Genomic DNA, 18,067 nt, shown 5'->3' with positions numbered 1-18,067 from the left:
GGTCTGAGAGAGTCAGACACAACTGAAGCGACTTGGCACGCGCACGTTGACAGGCCAGTGATCCGAAAGCCAAAGTGACTCCTCTGAAGAGTGACATTTCAGCTGCTAACAATGATTTTATGGTTTTTACATTATGTCCTTTACCGTTGTGGTTATTAATCTTTTTTTTTTTTCCTAATTGCATGATGAGGGAGATCAGTCTTGAATTATAATGGTAACGATGGACTATTTTCATTTGAGATAAATATCTGTTGACTGCTTATTGGTTGCCAGGCATCGTCCAGATCAGCACTACCCAATAGAAATACAATGTGAGCCACCAATGCAAACAACACACATAGCCTGAGAATTTCTAGGAGCCACAATAAAGAAGTATAGAAAGAAACTGGTGAAATTATTAATAATTCTAATGTATTTTATTTGATCTGATATGTTTTAAATATCATTTATGCTGTAATATGGGCTTCCCTGGTGGCTCAGCTGGTAAAGAATCTGCCTGCAGTGCGGGAGACTTGCCTTTGATCCCTGGGTCAGGAAGATCCCCTGGGGAAGAGAAGGGCAACCCATTCTAGCATTCTTGCCTGGAGAATCCTATGGACCGAGGAACCTGGCAGGCTACAGTCTATGGTGTTGCAAAGAGTCAGACATAAATGAGCAACCAACTATTTATTTTAAACTATAATATAAAGTTATTTATGTGATTTTTTTTTTTTTTTAAGTGAAAGTGAAGCTGCTCGGTCATGTCCAGCTCTTTGTGATCCCATGGACTGTAGTCTACCAGGCTTCTCCATCCATGGGATTTTCACTCTTAGTTTTGGACTGAGCCTTTGAAATCTGGTGTGTAACACAGCACACCCGGACTGGAAGTAACCACTTGTTTGTGAGCTAGCCATGTCTTGTGGCTTCCATATTGGGCAGCATATCTCTAAACAGAAGTGTTTGCCTGAGACATGGGCAATGAACTATTATTCCAGGCATAAATCACCTTCCCACCTAAAGTTAACTATTTCACAGTACTAGAATTGCAATCCAATGGCCCAGAGAGTTAATTCATGAGATGTTTTGTGTTTTTTTTAAACACACAATAGGGAAATTCCCTGGTTGTCCAGTGCTTAGAACTAATTGCTTTCACTGCCGAGGACACAGGTTCAATCCCTGGTTGGGTGCAGCCAAAAAAAAAGCACAGAGTAAACAGGTAAACCGTAAACGGTGTTTACATGTTTGTAAACCCTGAGCACAGCTGCTCCTCATTACCACCACCCCCCCAAGATTACTTGATATATAAACTGGGGACTATTTCTCCAAGACCCTGATTTTTTTTTCCTCTTGTGGGTATTCAACTTCAATTGTTTCAGCAAATTTGAGTGTGGAGCTTGCCAGACTTTTCCTATTTCTGTGTGTCTAGTCAGCTACTGCAGCTTCCTACTTTGTCCCTGACAGTAGTGGGACCTCAGCAGTGGGACTAAGTCTTCTAATCCTCCAGTGGTCCAATTTGGGAACAGACTTTCTCAGAGAAGCAAGCTGAATTGGGAGCCTTGCACAAGACCTCTGCACCCACCTCCACTATTATTCCTGGTATCAGAGAGAGAGTTCCTGCCTTAAACCTCTTGTGGACCCAGCATGGGTAAGTTATCTTACCCGGGACTGCTGGTGCTTCTGGTAGAACTCAGTCACATTGAAATCATCCAGGTCGACCAGCAGGCTTTGCTTACACATCTCACAGGTCTTTACAGCACCAAGATCTGCTCCTTAAAATGAAAGAGTTTTGTTACATGTAACCCTTTTGGTGTTGACATTTTGAGAGCGAATTTGTATGTGTTAGGAATTCTGAGTTTCGGTGGCCTTTTTACAGTGGGTCATCTTCTATAGAAAATGACCTTGAACCTGAGAGCTGAAATTTCCTTTGTCATTGTTTTCATTATTATGCAAGCTTCCCATGAGTGAAATTCCCGTGACTTTTAAATAACAGGTCTTGCTCTCTGTTTAAATATAAACACATAGGTTCATAAAATTGGAATTACTACATGGAGGCTGAGAGTCTGTAACACAAGTGTTTGCCAGAAGAGTGAACATTGGGTCTATGTTATTGATGTTTTTCCTGGTAGGTCTAACACAAGTCCAAGCAAATAAATTAGTAAGGACCAAATTGATGGCAGAAACTATCCTCGATCTACAGCTTAAAAATCTGCCTTTACTTCTGCCCATGTAACTCCCCGATTGAGAAAAGTGAGGGACCCCAGGCCCATGTGTGGGCTGTGGTATAGCAATATCTGGGTCGAACACTTGAGCCTGAGCTCAGCCTCATTTGGGAAAAGAAACAGGAGAAGGCTTCCTTTGTTCCTGGTTTGTGGTTGTTGATTTTTTGTTTTGTTTTTTAATATATTTATTTGATTGTGCCAGGTCTTAGTTGTGGCATAAGAATTCTTAGTTGTGGCACATGGGATCTAGTTCCCTGACCAGGGACTGAACCTGGGCCCCCTTGCATTGGGAGTACAGAGTCTTAGCCACTGGACCACCAGGGAAGTCCTCCTGTTTGGTTCTCTTTTTTAATATGAATTCTAGATCAGCACATTTACCCCCTTTATCCTATTACTCAGTGCAAAGTGGAAGGTGCAGACCTATGGTGGTTATGTCTAAGCAAATGGGATGCCATCTGTCCTTTCCCCTGCTGTAGGTGCTGCATTTTGGTTAATGATGTACTGGTGTTTGTTTTATGCTTTAGAAAACAGAGGACTGGGAATTCCCTGGTGGTCCAGTGGTTAGGACTCTATGCTTCCAATGCAGAGGGCCCAGGTTTGATCCCTGGTTGGGAAACTAAGGTCCCACAAGCCACCAGGCATGGCCAGAAAAAAAAAAAAAAAGAATACAGAAGACTAATCAGTTACTTGAATTTATTTGGTAAAGATAGGTTTGTACAGTTTTACAACCCAGTTCTACGTTTCCCCAGTGGGGATACAAAGAGGTAGTAAATAATAGAGACTTTAAAAAGACAAGGATGAACACTGATCCCTCATCTGCATTTTGATGACTTGATTTTATTTTTTTAGCAACATTCTGTAATACTTAAGGCTATGGATCATCCCGTGTGTCCTCCAGTCTAATCCTGCCTAGCACATCCAGGCCAGAATTGGCATTTACAAGTATTTAGCAGCACTTTCATCACACATCTCATGAGTAATTTTTTCTGTTCTAGATGTTTAATTGGCCCAAATTTCTAGCAAGATAAAGCATCGCACGGCAGGGTCATTAGCTGCTGAGATCCACTTGTTCTTTGCTCTCTGAAGGGCTAGGTTCCCTGCTCACTGTGCAAAGATGCATTTAAGCAACTCGGGCTGCGGTTGCTACTATTCTCCTGCAGATGTGGAGAAAGGGCCTTGGGGAGAGAAGAGTTAACCAGTTCATCCCGAGTGTTCATTCCCTGATTAAATGGTGTGCTGTGCTTCGTGAGGGGGGCTGGCCACAACCCATGGGGACAGGGTCAAGTTCTAGGTCTCCTGGGTCATCTAGCACAATGACAACCAAGGAGGACAGCATGGAGGAGAGAAACAGCCTCTGGCTCTAGGGTAAATAGTTTGCAGAGATGGGGACTCTGAAAGACATAGCAGGTCTTTTCAAAGTAAACTCTTCTTTGCATTGGCGTCCCTTTTTTTTTGTTGTTGTTCAAGTTGCTCTTGTTCATAAATATTTTAAACAAACCTCTTGTTCTCTGCCAAGAAAACTACAGCCGACCTAGTGACGTGGCTATATTTAGGTTATAACCTCCCCAGGGCGTTGAGAACGGGGACTTCACACCCAGTTACAAGCTCTGTTAAAGACAGAGCTGCAGAATCGAGCACAATGGGAATCTCTTTATCTAATGTGGGGCTAGAAAAATTAGACTGGTATGCTTTTCCTTCCCCTGTTCCAGAAAGGCAGCTCGGCTCAGTTTCTGGGTGTCAAACCTCTCCACACCTCCCACCCTCTCTCACAAGTGAAAGGAAGCAGGTCTTGCTGGAGGTCTACCAGCTGTCCTGACTGCTGGGTGCTTGCTGAGGTCCAGCCATGGGCCTGTTTGTAGTTCCCTCCTTCCTAAGAGGTAATCTTAGCATCTCTGCTCAGGCCTCAAGCAGGAGTCGAATTTAATAGCACATTCCAGTATTCATCCCTAAGCCTTGGAAAAAAAAAAAAACACTCATTTCCCTCCCATAATTTGAAAGCAGCGTTAGTCCTGATCCTGTCTGTCATGGGCCTGCCAGCAGGAGCCCGGGCCAGTGCCCCCCTTTTCCCTGTTGTCGGGGCTCGCGGGTCCCACACGGCGGTGCCTCGTGTTAATTACATATCGCGGCACGTATGTCCTTCCGCCTTCCCCACCTACCTGATGTTATTTTCACTTTCAGCCATTTTTTCAGGCACTCCTGATGAACAAACTGCAGGCTTCCCACGCAGCCGCACGGCTCCAGGAGAGGGTTGGTGGGGGAACCCCCGGCTATCTGACAGATGCGACACAAGTCTCCCTCCTCCTCGGAATCCTCCTCCAGGAGACTAAAAGGAAAACAAGCACTCGTCACCAGGAGTCTGCACGTCAGCAATTTCCACAAATACTAGTTGCCACAAATGCTAGTTCCCAGAGCGTCCGTGGGGCCGGGGGAGAGGGGGTGGGGGAGGCGGAGGGAGCCTGGAGGGAGGAAGGTTGAAGGAGCACCATCTCCACTGCTGCGCCTTCCTGGGGCTCACCCACTGTTCCCTCCGACCCTGCCGCATGGTTCTTGATAATAAGCGCATGGATTCTTTGTCAGGCTTCTTTGCAGTTACCGATGGGTGAGAGCTCACCAGGAGAACCCAGCGCTCCTATCACACAGCTAGAGATTGGGAAAGGACTCCTGAGGGAAACTGAGCCAGAGGCTAGGAGCCCCTCTCCACACCTCGGCCACTGTGGGGTTTAGCTGGTGCGGTGTGCTAGTGAGTGTCGGGGGGGAGGTGAGCGTGGGGGGATTTGTGGTCAGGAGGCCTGGGTTTGAGGCTTCCTTGAGTTTGATGACATGCCGCTTAAGCTTCCCAGGTCTCTGTTTCCTCAAGTGTAAAGCCATGAGGATGATCTGACAATTGCTACCAGCTTACAAGGGCGGTAGGGCAGCCTGGGTGCAGGTGATGGTGATAGGCTGCATCTGGAGCCTGTCCCGCAGTGGCCGGTGCAGACCACTCGGTAGGTGCTGGTTGGGATGAATGATGAACCAGTGAACTTGGACCTGAGCTCGCCAGTACCCTTGCCAGTGAATTATGCCGACATTGCAGAATATAAGCTGCCGGTATGTGATGAAGACGGAATTAATGAACGTGTAAGCAAACAGATTTGTATCTCATAAACGGTAAGTCAGGAATAGCTGGTAGATGTTTCTGTAGGGAGGCTTTTGAGAAGCCTAAGGCTATTTTTTTGTGCTTTAGAATCTTCATGGGCCTGGGGACTGTCCGGTCAAGGAAAGGAAAATTGCCTGGAGACTAAAATCAACAGAGAGGAAGAAATAGCCATTGCTCTGGATGTAGGAGAGTACGCTCAGTTTCTTAAGAGAATTTTCTCCCCAAGAAAGGGAAGTTCAATGAAAAGGAACAGAATTACACTTTCTCATGATAGTCACCAACAAAAGAAGAAATATGCCATGTTTATCAAAGAAAGACTCCCCCAGATAATCTATAGATTCAATGCAATTTCAATGAAAATCCCAACAAGCTGATGCTTAAATGTTTGTATAGTGAAAGATTCTTATGGAACAAAATGGAGAGGGAGGCTTTGCTCTGATAAATGTATAAAGCTGCAGTCATTGAGATGATGTTCTTTAGGGAAAAACAAAAAGGCCAATAGGACAGAACAGGGAGCCCTGAGACAAACTTACACACTTATGTCATATGACAGATGGGGCTCTGCAGGGGGAAGATCCTGGGTATTCAAAATGCATACCTCACACCACACATTAAATGTCACACTTAAGTCCAAAATTCATTTCACATTAAGTCCTAAGTATGCAAAGCAAAACTGTAGAGATTTTGGAAAAGAGGAGGAAGAATGTTGCAATGACCCCAGGTTACAAAGGATTTCTTAATTAAGATAGCAAGATACAAATCACAGTCCAAACAGAGGATGGATACAATTGACTGCATTAAAACTAAGGATTCATTTTCCTTAAGAAAACATCAAGAAAGAGGAGATACCAACTCTCAATACAAATTGAGAAAAGATATGTCGAAAATATAACTGTCTAAGGATCAGATTAGTTGCCAGAATATATAATGGGTTCTTTATATATATATATATATATATATATATGAAGGATTCTTAACATAAAAGAAAAATATTCTAAAAGAAAAATGGGCAGAAGACATAGGTAAGCATTTTATGAAAGAAGAAAGCCAAATGGCTGTTTAACATTTAAAAGAGTCAAGAGGGACTTCCCTGGTGGTCCAGTAGCTGACTCATCTTGCAGGGGGCACAGGTTCAATCCCTGGTGGGGAAGATCCCCTCCTGGAGGAAGAAATGGCAAGCCACTCCAATATTATTGTCTAGAGAATCCCATGGACAGAGGAGCCTGGCAGGCTTCAGTCCATGGAGTTGCAAAGAGTCAGACACAACTGAAGCGACTCAGCACGCACTGTGCTAACTATCACTGAGACAGTACACATCGTACATATCATTGTAGACATCGTTGAGACAGTACGTTAACTTGCACAGTGGAAGCTGTGCTACCCACCAGCCCAGCAAGCCCACTCTTACATAGATATCCCGGAAGACCCTTCACATGTATGCCAGGCGACATTTACAAGACTCATCGTGCAGCCCCGTGTACAGAGAACAGTAGAGGACGCAAACGTCCGTTGACTTGTGGTATATTTCTAGGACGAAGAAGTCTGCAGTGGTGAAAGCAAATGCATTAAAGCCCAAAAATATCAACCAGGATGCATCTGCCTAATGATATAAGTGGGAAAAGCAAGTCACAGAAGAACGGCTATTCCATTTCTCTGGAGTTCAAAAATAATAGTAACATTTCTACAGAATTCAAAAATATACACAGTGTGTTGTTTAGGAGTGCATATACTCATATGGTGAAGCCATAAGGCAAAAAACTTCCAATAGCAACAACATAAAAAGCAAAGGAATTATAAATTCAATGCAAGAATGGTTTCTAGGGGCAAACAGATTTGACTGAGCACCTAACATACACACACACACACACACACACACACACACACACATATACGGGGTGTTAGGAGGGACGAGATGGAGGACATAAGGAAGTAGGGTGGGTGAGGGGCTCACAAGCTCCAGTGAGTTTCTGTCTGCTGGAAGGTAGTCATACAGATGCCTAGGTTTTGTTCTAATTCTCTAAATGTGTGCAAATGTTATATACTTATTTGTATGTTTCTAACTAGTCAAGGGAAAAGTTTAGAGTGTAAGTGGCATTGAGAAACGGGCTTGAAATCTTAAAATAAGGCATATTATAAAATATGACTATGTTTACCAAAAACTGCATTTATATGAAAAGACCAAAGACTGGAAACAAAGTTTTTCACAATGCTTTTCTCTGGATTATAGGGTTATTGGTGATTTTTCTTTTAAGTTTGTATTTTTAATATTTTCCAAAATGAATGTTTTTCAAATAATTAGAATGGCATAAGGTTTATTATATACAGAAAAAGAGAGCATCTGATAAACACAGTACACAAATAATAGCTGTTTAATGCATTACTACAGCTAGGGTAGATGCATTTTTAACAGAAGTCATTTTTCACCCAAAGGCATTGCTTTGGGATGATGGAAATCCAGACCCCTGACAGGTGGGTTTAAAAATGTGTTTTGGGGTAGGTGAGGATGGATTAGTGCTGAGACCTTTTGGCCCTTAACCCTGGGTCAGTCTTTTGGTAGTTTGATATGAAAAAAAAAAAAAGTGCCACTAACAAGGAAGTTAACTTCATCCCTGCAGTTGGAGAATAGCTATAGGAGTGTGTGTGCATTCTAAGTCTTAAGTCTTATCTTTTCCTCCTTTTTGCATTCAAATTCACTGCCATGGAATTTTCTCACTTGCAAATGAATACTAAGTTAATGGCCCAGTGAGCCGTACTAACACACAAGAAAGAGGGCTTGCCTTCAAAGAACCACTTTCCAGATCAGTAAGCCAACATCAGGGCATGGTAACCCCTAGGAGAAGTGAAATGGTCAAATCCTGACATGATGCTTAATGATGGCTTTAAAAAGTATCACATTTCATGGTTGTGAAATATCCCCAAATCATCTCACAAGAAAGGAGAGATCAAAGAAAAGAGCAATTCAAAAAAGATCTGATTTCTCTCTTTCTCATGTATGAGAAACAGCACAGAAAATGGAAGCAGTGGTCACCCCAGCGTGGCCCTTCAGAGAACTGAGGTAACTATGGTAACTGTTTGAGACTGGTCTTGTAGTTTGGAAGATTCAAATTCTAGAACTGTTGGTTGGATTTGCCCAGAGTCCCATGGGGGAGAGCTGGTGAACTTCAAGTGCTGAGTGGCTCCTTCTCTGGGGAGATAGCAACCTTTTCGTAAAACTCTCTAATTGCTGGGACTGAGGGGGTGGGTAAGGGCAAGCCATATGTAACAGTCAAAAACCCTTGGGATTTCCCTGGCTGTCCAGTGGTTAGGACTTGTGCTTCCACTGCCGGCAGCATGGGTTCAATCCCTGGTCAGGAAAGTAAGTTACTGCAAGATACGCGATGCAGTCAAAAGACGTTCTATCTGGCAAACTTGCCTTTCGTACAGTTATAGCACGCAAGGAAGAAAAACACTCTGGGCATACTGAAGACATTGGGCTGGAACAGGGGATGTTTCTTTGTAAAGGTATATATTTTAAAAGCAACAAAATAGACAATTTTCTTGAAAGAAGCAATCATTAAAATGTCAAGGAAGGGCTTACCTGTGATTTAAAATCCCATGAACCTTTTTAGGAAAGCACTGCTTTTTGCCATTCGAGAAATGGAATTTTAAAAACATAGATGCATATTCGTATATTTATGAAACCCCTCACCTTTCTTGTATTTTCTTGAGTTTCTCAGGATCCGTCTTCATTTTAGGGGCTCCCTTTGCATTGGTAAAGCCAGAGAACTCCATTCTGCTCCCATTCTCATTTTGGTTTGGGAACTCAGAGACTGCAAAGAACGTAAAAGGTCTATTTTCTTGCAGAGACTGCACCATGTGCAAGTGGGCTTGTACATTCATTCCTGATGAGGAGGAGCTGGAAGACTCCATCAAGGACAAGTTGCCCTGAGGATTAGGCAAGAGATGGTCTGTATATAATGGAGCCTCCTGAGACGGGCTTGTTGAAGTAACATCTTCTGCTCCCCTGACATCAAGTTCATGTGTACTATCTACTGGAAGGTAACTGCAATTTTCAGCACCAGCAAGTAGATTCCTGTTTCTAATGGGGGACAGTGGTTGACGATTGTTAAACCTGGAACTTCCCTCCAAGTCTGAACTGGGAACTAAGGTAGATGATGGGGGCAGGTCTGCCAGAGTATCGTCTCTCAGAGTGAAATGTGTGACTGATCCAAGCATGTTATGGGACGAATTCACTGATGATCTTGGAGTCGTTGGTCTACCAGCAAGGAAAGAATCAAGAGCGTTACTAGACTCCCTTAAATAGGCGTGCCAGTCTCTTTCATAAGCACGGGTTCCAGGCCACTCTTCCATAGAGATAGCATCACGGGATTCATTTTCAGCATTGATGTCATCCTCCAGGCTGGGTTTGGATTGGGTGTCCCAGGAATGAGAGGCCTTTTTCTCACTTTCACAGTCACTGCTCTCTTTCCCTTTAATAGATCCCCCATCAGACAGCCCGGGGTCTTGGGACATCCTTTGCCCGACAGATGACTGCTCTGTCACTGGCTCCATTGCATTGCTAATTCTTAAGGAGCCATGGCTGGCCTCACTTCTCCTTATAGAATTCGCTCTGCAGTGTGCAGGATTTTCTTCAGAATCTTTATTTTTGGCCTGAGTGGCCAGTGTCCCCAGGAATCTGCTTCTCTTATGACTGGAAGGGGAACGGGGCGGGTGCATGCCAGCCATCAGAAGCTCTTCCTCCATGTGGGTTTCCTCTTCTGTGTCGTCATGGTCACCTCCAGGGTTTGAGGATAAAATGGAATAGAAGTCTTCGTCTCTGAACCGAAACATGGTCCTTCTCGGCCCTCCCAGGGCGCTGGCTGCAACTGGTAGCCCCAAGGACTCGTCCAACGCTTGGGGACTGTGTGTTCCTTGGAAGGCCTGGGGTAGGGCTGAGTGTGGCGCGCTCTGGGAGCACGTGCTTGGGTCTCGTTTTCTGGCTCGTTCAGTGGGGGTGTTTTCCATCACCATTACTACTTGTGAGGATGGGACCAAGTTTCTTCTCTCTCGAGGGGGCCTCTTCAGCTTGGTGTCACTTGCCCATGTTGGATGTTGTTGTTGAACTACTGGATCTGCATTGAGAAAAGACAAGCTTAATCATTTTACTGTAAGTGCTCGCGGATGCAAGACCTCTTAATACTGAGTGGGTCCTATAAGGCAACCAACAAGCCCTGGAGAGGAAAACAGGCATGGTTAAAGCGGCTGGAGGTACTGAAAGTGTCCAGGAGAGTCAGCCTCCGTTTAAAAGTAAAGTGTGAGTCACTCAGTCACGTCTGACTCTTTGCGATCCCATGGACTGTAGCCCACCAGGCTCCTCTGTCCATGGCCTCAGTTTACCACCTACAAATTCTGTTTTGCATACTTGTGGAGCTCAGGTTGGTCCTGGGGTAGTGGAGTGACCCTGAGGATACAGATCTTTTCTGTAGAAGCTCTTGGAAGACTGTCCAGCCCCCACATCAGTCAGGGCTGATGATGAGTAAAACCTCTCATTCAATATGAATATGATTTTCATATTCATACCTGTATTTGTTGAGAAGGAAAACCAGCACTCCAGGAATGACTATTACAGAACCTACCAGCACTGTCCCATCCCAATTCATTCAACATACAGTCATACCCCTGCTTCACAGAACCTTAAGAAATGCATGGTCCACTGTGGCAGATTGGAGGAAGGCTCTAGAAACTGGTGTCCCATTAAATTGACGATTGTGGTTACGTTTACTATAAAAATCATAACTCTCTCATGAAATCACGATCTCCCCTTTGTCACTAGCCCCTAAGCAGTTTGTGACCTCTGGCTATGATAGAATTCCTCTCCATTGTCCCCTGAATCTAAAGTATAGGAGATGTAGAAAGAGGAGAGAGGGTGAGTGCCCAAATGGGTGGAATCCTCTGAGGGTGAAATGGTTTGGTCAAAATTTACCTTGTGAAATTAATGAATAAGCACAACTTATGAGGGCAGCATGCTAACTGTGCTATATACATTAGGAAGTCCCATAACTTGCCAAGAACCTATTTCCAGTAAGTGATGGAGTGAACATTTGAATTCAGGTCTGCCTGATGCTGCAGTTTGTCTCCATAACCACTACCCTGCGTTGCTCTTGAAGAAACAATTTCCTTATGAAAATAAGAATCTACTTCATTCACCACGTGTGAACTGCTGAGCGCTTTTACCCTCGTAGTGTGGATAGAACACTTCCCCGATTCCACTCACCTGTGTCCCCTCCTGCCGTCAGTCCTCCTTCCGCCCCACCCTCCCCTCCCCCACTCCCCTCCCTGCTGTCTTGCAGGGTCTGGTGAGGTGCTACTGTCCTTATCCTTCTAAAGCAATTCACCCTGTAGGGTGGCCAGGACTCCACAGCTTTAGGAAGGCCTGTGTGGTAACAGCTCAGGCAGGCAAAATGCAAATCCTCTGAGTGTGCAGCTTAGCTGAAGGCCAAGTCCATACAGACTCGTTTTAATGGAGCTCCCAGGGAGCACCAGTCTTGGTCCCTCTGTAAGCCTCTTTTTACTGTGAACCGCATGGGACACTCAGGGACGCAGTGAGAATCTTTATTCATTGGCTCTTCTGGAAATCAGTTAAGCTATCTTATCAGGCTCCTCCTGGGTTTTATAAACCCCAGTAAGAGACAAAGCAGTGATTCTAGGATGCTCTGGGTATGTGGCTGTGGATATAAAGGAGTGGAGCTGTGTTTCCACCCAGGCTGGGCTGATGGTTTTTTAAAGAACAAATGCTTCAATGCCGTGATTTGAATTCTCCTGATACATATATCTGTTGTCGTGCTCGTGTTCAGTCGAGTCTGACTCTTCATGACCCCTGGACTGTAGCCCACCAGGCTCCTCTGTCCATGGGATTTCCTAGGCAAGAATATTGGAGTGGGTTGCCATTTCCTCCTCCAGGGGATCTTCCCAACCCAGGGATCGAACTCACATCTCTTGTGTCTCCTGCATCAGCAGGCAGATTCTTTACCACTATGCCACCATATGTGTGTATGTATAAGCATATGTATATATATATATACATGTATATATATTACAAGTACACACTGCTGTTTTTATTTATTTTTGGCTGCACTAGGTCTTCACTGCTGCATGTGAGCCTTCTCTAGACGTGTCAAGCAGGGGCTACACTCTAATTGCGGTACGTGGACTTCTCATTGTGGTAGCTTCTCTTGTTGCAGAGCACAGGCTCTAGGGCGCATGGGCTTAGTTGCTCAGTGCCGTATGGAATCTTTCTGGACCAGGAATCAAACCTGCGTCCCCTGTGTTGGCAGGCGGATTCTTTCACCATTCCTCCAGGCAACTCCATATATATGTCTTTTTGTGTGTGTATGTGTGTATATATATATATATATATATATATATGTAAATATATTTTTTTCTTTGAAGAAAAAGGTAGTATGGAGGATTCAGAAGTATAGTCTTCAGTTGGTTACTTTTCATTTTGAATGTGACTGGAGAAGGAAATGGCAACCCACTCCAGTATTCTTGCCTGGATAATCCCATGGACAAAGGAGCCTGGTGGGCTACAGTCCATGGGGTCGCAAAGAGTCACGGACACGGACTGCAGTGACTGAGCACCAGGGCCTCAGAGATTAGCTAGCAGGTGCGGAGACCTGAATCTTCTGGTTGTGAACACACAGAGCTGCTCCTCTGCCCTGAGTCTGTTTAGTTCAGGCTCCAGGAGACCCCCCCCGCCACCCCCACCCCCACCAGGCTATCAGCTAGCTAGCTAGAGAACAAGAATCAGTTTGAGTGGCTTCTGAAACCCAGAAACTGGAAACAGCCAGAGCCACAGCCCATTTCACGGAAGCCACTGACACCAGCCTCTGGGGCAGGAGGAGTCACACGGTAAGTGCTGCCCTGCAGCGCGTGCAGATTCCAGAAGCGCCAGGGAGTGCGTCTCCACCCTTCCTCACCATCCCAGCTGCCTTCCTCTTTAAAAATTCAGTCCCTGTGTGTGTTTCCCCTAAAGGTGGCAGACTGTGCTATTCTATGTTTACGCTAGTTTAACCTTTTTTCTTGTGTCTATCAAATAGGGAGCAGATTTCACAGCTCCAGGCCTGGGATGACCCCTAGACTGCGTGTGTCCAGGGATGTAGTCTTTGCAGATCAGGCCTTGCAGATGCTGCTGAGGCCTCTCTGAGGCCCTGCATGGGCTCCAGCTGTGAGCGGAATGCCTGCTGTTTCCATGAGCCCAACTAGGTGCGACTGAATGTTGTAGGAGTAACGAGATGAAACCAGAAAAAGCACCTCTCTGCCCGAAGGCTGTGGCTTTGTTCTAGACTTCTACATGTGCTTGACCAACAGTTTCATCTGTTTTGACAACCATAAACTTTTAACTGTTTTCCTCTGGTTAATAAAAGTAGTTGATAGAAACCTTGGGAGACACACAAGAGGATAAAGAAGAAGTAAAAATTACCAAGTATCTGAAACTCAGAGGAACATCGCTGCTGCTGCTGCTGCTGCTAAGTCGCTTCAGTCGTGTCCAACTCTGTGCGACCCTATAGACAGGGGCCCACTGTCCCTGGGATTCTCCAGGCAAGAACACTGGAGTGGGTTGCCATTTCCTTCTCCAGTGCATGAAAGTGAAAAGTGAAAGTGAAGTCGCTCAGTCGTGCCCGACTCTTAGCGACCCCATGGACTGCAGCCTACCAGGCTCCTCCATCCATGGGATTTTCCAGGCAAGAGTACTGGAGTGGGCTGCCATTGCCTTCTCCCAGGAACATCGCTGCTGTTCTGGAATTCAGAGGTGGGTTGAAAACTCAAGACCCCGGGCTACTTTTGTTTTGCAGTTGTCTGTTTGAACACTAAGTTACTTGCCTTCAGGTGGAGGGTGTCTGGTTGACTGCAAGCATCCTAGCCGTTGTTAGGTACTTCTGCCCTACCCACCTGTTCCCTGAAGACATTTGAATTTACAACCCAGGGCTTGCTTATCTAGAAATACTATTTTAAAAAACAAAATTGGGTATTTGGGTATATACAATTTTATGTCCTGCTTTCTTTCCCTAAACATTTTTATTGTGAGCACTATCTCCTGCCATTAATTATTCTTTAAGAATATGATCATGATTCTACTCTAAGGGTACATTATACAAACCCTTCCCCTGTTGTTGGGTATATAGATTGTTTCCAGGTTTTTGCTGCCACAAATCACACCATGATAGACATCCTCGCTCATACCTCCTAGATTGCAGGTCTTATTTTCTTAGAATAGATTCATAGGAGTGGAATCGCAAGGTCTCTAAAGACGAGGACACAGGTTGCCAAATTCCAGTTTGGACCAAGTGACCCACCAGGTAGGATATGAAAGCATCTCTCCTAACTGTGGTGGTTACTGGGAATGTATGCTGTGGGCTTGGCATAGCACCTGAGTATCTATACCTGGGAAATGTTAGTACTTTCACTATCAGTATTGAGCATTATTTTTCATATAATTTTGTTTATCATATTTGTTTATTTTTATATTTGGCTGTGTGGGCTTCTGTCTAGTTGGGGTGAGCAGGGGCTGCTCTCTAGTGGGCAGCACGTGGGCTTTGCTTGTTGCAGAGCATGTGCTCTCGGGGGCACAGGCTTCAGTGATTGTACCACACTGGCTTAGTTGCTCTGCAGCCTGTGGGATCCTCCTGGATCAGGGATCACACCCATGTCTTCCGCATTGGCAGGTGAATTTTTCACCACTGAACCACCAGAGAAGTCGTTGAGCTTTATTCTTAGCCGATTTGGTAGGCCAAATCTCTCTCTTGTAAATTTACATTTACTACTGAGCGAGCTTGAACTTTTTACCCGCCTCCCCAGACTTTATTAACCACCTGTATTATTTCTTCTGTGAAATTGTCTGCAGTGCCTCTTCCCCAGTTTTCCTATTAGGTATTCATGTTTTCCTTATTGATTTGTAAATGCTTTCAATATATTAGCTCTCTGTCACGTTTGCTTTGGATCTCTGGCTGACACAATTCAAACATCTGGCTCCTACTTCAACTTATGCAAACTGCTTTATTGTATTTATTCATTTATTTTTTTGCAAACTACTTTGGAATGTGGGGGGAAAAAAAAAAGGACCAGAGGCAAGATAAGGAGTCAGGGGTATAATAGAAGATTAGGACAAATTCTCAGTGAATCTCAGGATAATGGAAGATATCTTCTGGGCACACGTGGAGGATTAGATGAGCCTCGTGGGTCAAGGAATGTTTGATGCATGGGGAACCCCACCTTCCAAACAGCAGTCTAGAGTTCACTGAGAACTGTGGGGGAGATGGCAGGAGAAACTAGTGGTAGTTGAGTGCCTTCTGTATTCAGGTGCTGCCGAGAATAGCACTTCCTTTCGTTATTCTAGCAAGGCGATGAGGTAGCTTTCATTATCCTTATTTTAAAACATGGGCACTGTAACCCAGACTGGCTTCTTGACTACCCCAGGCTGCACCACTGGGAGGAAGGAGGGCTGGAATTAGAAGTGAGGTCTGCCCTTCCTGCCAGGAGGCATTAGATCACTGGGGGCCTGCGGACTTTGAGTTGTTACAGAGTCACATGTGCTCTAATCACTCCTAACTTCAAGCCATCTGAGTACATGTTCTATATTTACTTGTCTCCACCACAGTACATATCATACTTTTAAGTAAAGCCTCCTGCGTTCAATGGATGGTGAGGCAATGTGATGCTCAGTGGCTTCCCCAAGAGGATGAAACAGGTGCTTGGCTGGCAAGGTGAGCTGTCAAGTGTCCCTTTCCTTGACTCCCAAGGGGGCTCCTTAGAACCTATTCCTCCTTTCCTTTGCCACCGCCAGAGAGGACAGCGTGGTTAGCAGAGCAGCATGGCTCGGGCCTTGGTATGAATGCTCAGGACCAAAAGAGGAGGTGTCGGCCAAACCAGTGCTTTGAAATAAAGCCTATATCCGCCTCTATGTTATTTCTTAGATGCTAAGATCTTGACACCTTGGATCAGAAGAGAGAAAATCTCTGGGGGAGGTGAGTTGTCTGCCATCCACAGACCTCTATCCTCGCCTCCTGGGAGGTGGGTGGGGAACTGCGGCGACGTGAGACATCCTCAGAGCTGGAAACTGCTTCTCTACCCTCCCCCACCCCCCCCCATACCTACCCCCCACCACCAAAATACCCTCTCCAGAAGCCTCACGGTGGGCATCCACTCAAAACCTTACATGGTCTCGCTTATGGAGTAACGGCAGAGAAAATGAAAACTCTCCCCGCCCTCCCTTTGCCTGCCAGCCTCCCTCAGAGAAGGAAACTGGATCCAATAGTTTGTTTTTAAAACCTTTTAAGTATTTCATTGTAAGGTACACTCTCTTCATATAAAAAGCCCATGGAATTCACCCTGTAACAGCGCAAATCAGTCTCCGAGGTCAGAGATGTATGAGCATCCTTACCTGTTCCCCCGAGGGCAGGTACCCTCCCAGGCCACTGCAGTTTCTGTCTGCTGCTGTCCCCAGACAATCGTGGACTCCACGTCTCTGGGCTGACTGTCAGTCTCCCCAGGTTTGGCCTCCTCTTCCTTGATAAAATCTGTGGTGCCTGGGCTGCTGAAAAGTGCAAAATCTTTTCAATAATTTTTTTATAGGAAAACATAGAAAGACTGCTCAGAGGGCCTGTGGTGGGGAAGGCGGTTAAGGGAATTAAAAACAAAAACAAAAAACGGAGGCGAGGGAGAAGCTGGATTTGAAACCTGGTTCTATGACCTTGTAACCACGTGGGCTTGGACAGATCACTTCCAGGAGCCTGTTTTCCCCACCTGTGACATGGGAATAATAATACCTACTTCACAAGGCTGTGATCACCATTCATGAACACCCCCTGACACCTGCCATGTGGAGTCTGAAGGGGGTCCTTCCTTTTGCTAAGAAGTTTCTAGCTTCCAGTTCATAGATATTGGGATGGGCTTGCTGTTGAAACCTTCGAGAGCCTTTACCTTTGGGACACACAAAGCCTGGCTCCCCATGTCCTCATCCAAACTTGAATCTCAGTCTGTTCTGCAACTACATATTCATATCTTTAGGTTGTTTATTAGCAACTAATATGGTCTTCCAGAAAGATTCCAAGCATCTGGGGACCTTTTTTTTTTTTGCCTGTGTGTTACCCACCACTGGGTGGGGTTAATACATTCCCAGGAAGACAGTAACTGAAGTGCCAATTCTAACTGAGTTCCTGGTAATATATTTTTTTAAAGTCACATTTTGAATTAGGTTGCTCATTGGTATGAATAATCTCAAGTTTCCTCTTCACATGTATTAAGTCTCAGTGCATGTGAGTTTGGGGAAAGGGTTTTGTTGTTTTCCACGCATCTCTACAAGTTCTCAAGTTCACAGGCAGTTAAAAGATTGTGAATTTCTAGATGAAATGCTTCCAGGAGAATTTGCCTGGCTCATCTCCTCTTGGACAGTTCAGAACTTTCACAAATAGCCAGCAGCCAAGGGGGAGGGGGGGGCGGGTAAAGCTGGGAAGGGTCTCTGAGTTGTATGCGAGAGAACAGCCTTCCCTGGCGCATGAAGACAACTGGATTTATGTCCCACAGTGTAAGTTGTGGTTATGTGGATCTTTTTAAATCAGATTGAGGAAAGGAATGGAAGTTCTCCTTGGCTGCCCGTGAAGCCTGGTTTAAAACAATGATTAGCTACAGCTTACTTTCCCTGACAGGCCCTCGTCGGGGGAACTTGCTAGAAGGGGGAGCTGCCGGTGGTGTGGGT

At 45.2% G+C, this 18,067-nt stretch overlaps 1 protein-coding gene and 2 non-coding genes across 3 annotated transcripts in view; 1 reads left to right on the top strand and 2 right to left on the bottom strand.

Annotated features, from left to right (window-relative positions):
• MARCHF10 (membrane associated ring-CH-type finger 10) overlaps nt 1-18,067 on the bottom strand; it is an 89,074-nt gene that overhangs the window by 15,976 nt on the left and 55,031 nt on the right. Inside the window, exons 4-7 of the mRNA XM_040245033.1 lie at nt 16,754-16,906; nt 9,023-10,445; nt 4,355-4,521; nt 1,639-1,748 (exon numbers count right to left, since the gene is read on the bottom strand). Coding sequence (XP_040100967.1) covers nt 1,639-1,748; nt 4,355-4,521; nt 9,023-10,445; nt 16,754-16,906 — 1,853 coding nt within the window. The remainder of the gene's footprint in view (nt 1-1,638; nt 1,749-4,354; nt 4,522-9,022; nt 10,446-16,753; nt 16,907-18,067) is intronic.
• TRNAG-CCC lies at nt 2,449-2,522 on the bottom strand. The gene has a single exon. It is a non-coding gene; the product is annotated as a tRNA-Gly (tRNA).
• On the top strand, nt 2,742-2,814 carry TRNAW-CCA. The gene has a single exon. It is a non-coding gene; the product is annotated as a tRNA-Trp (tRNA).

The sequence above is a fragment of the Oryx dammah genome, unplaced genomic scaffold (assembly GCF_014754425.2).
Source record: "Oryx dammah isolate SB20612 unplaced genomic scaffold, SCBI_Odam_1.1 HiC_scaffold_8, whole genome shotgun sequence".
In the NCBI taxonomy this organism is placed as follows: Eukaryota; Metazoa; Chordata; class Mammalia; order Artiodactyla; family Bovidae; genus Oryx; species Oryx dammah.
This window is presented reverse-complemented; position numbering and strand designations above follow the sequence as displayed.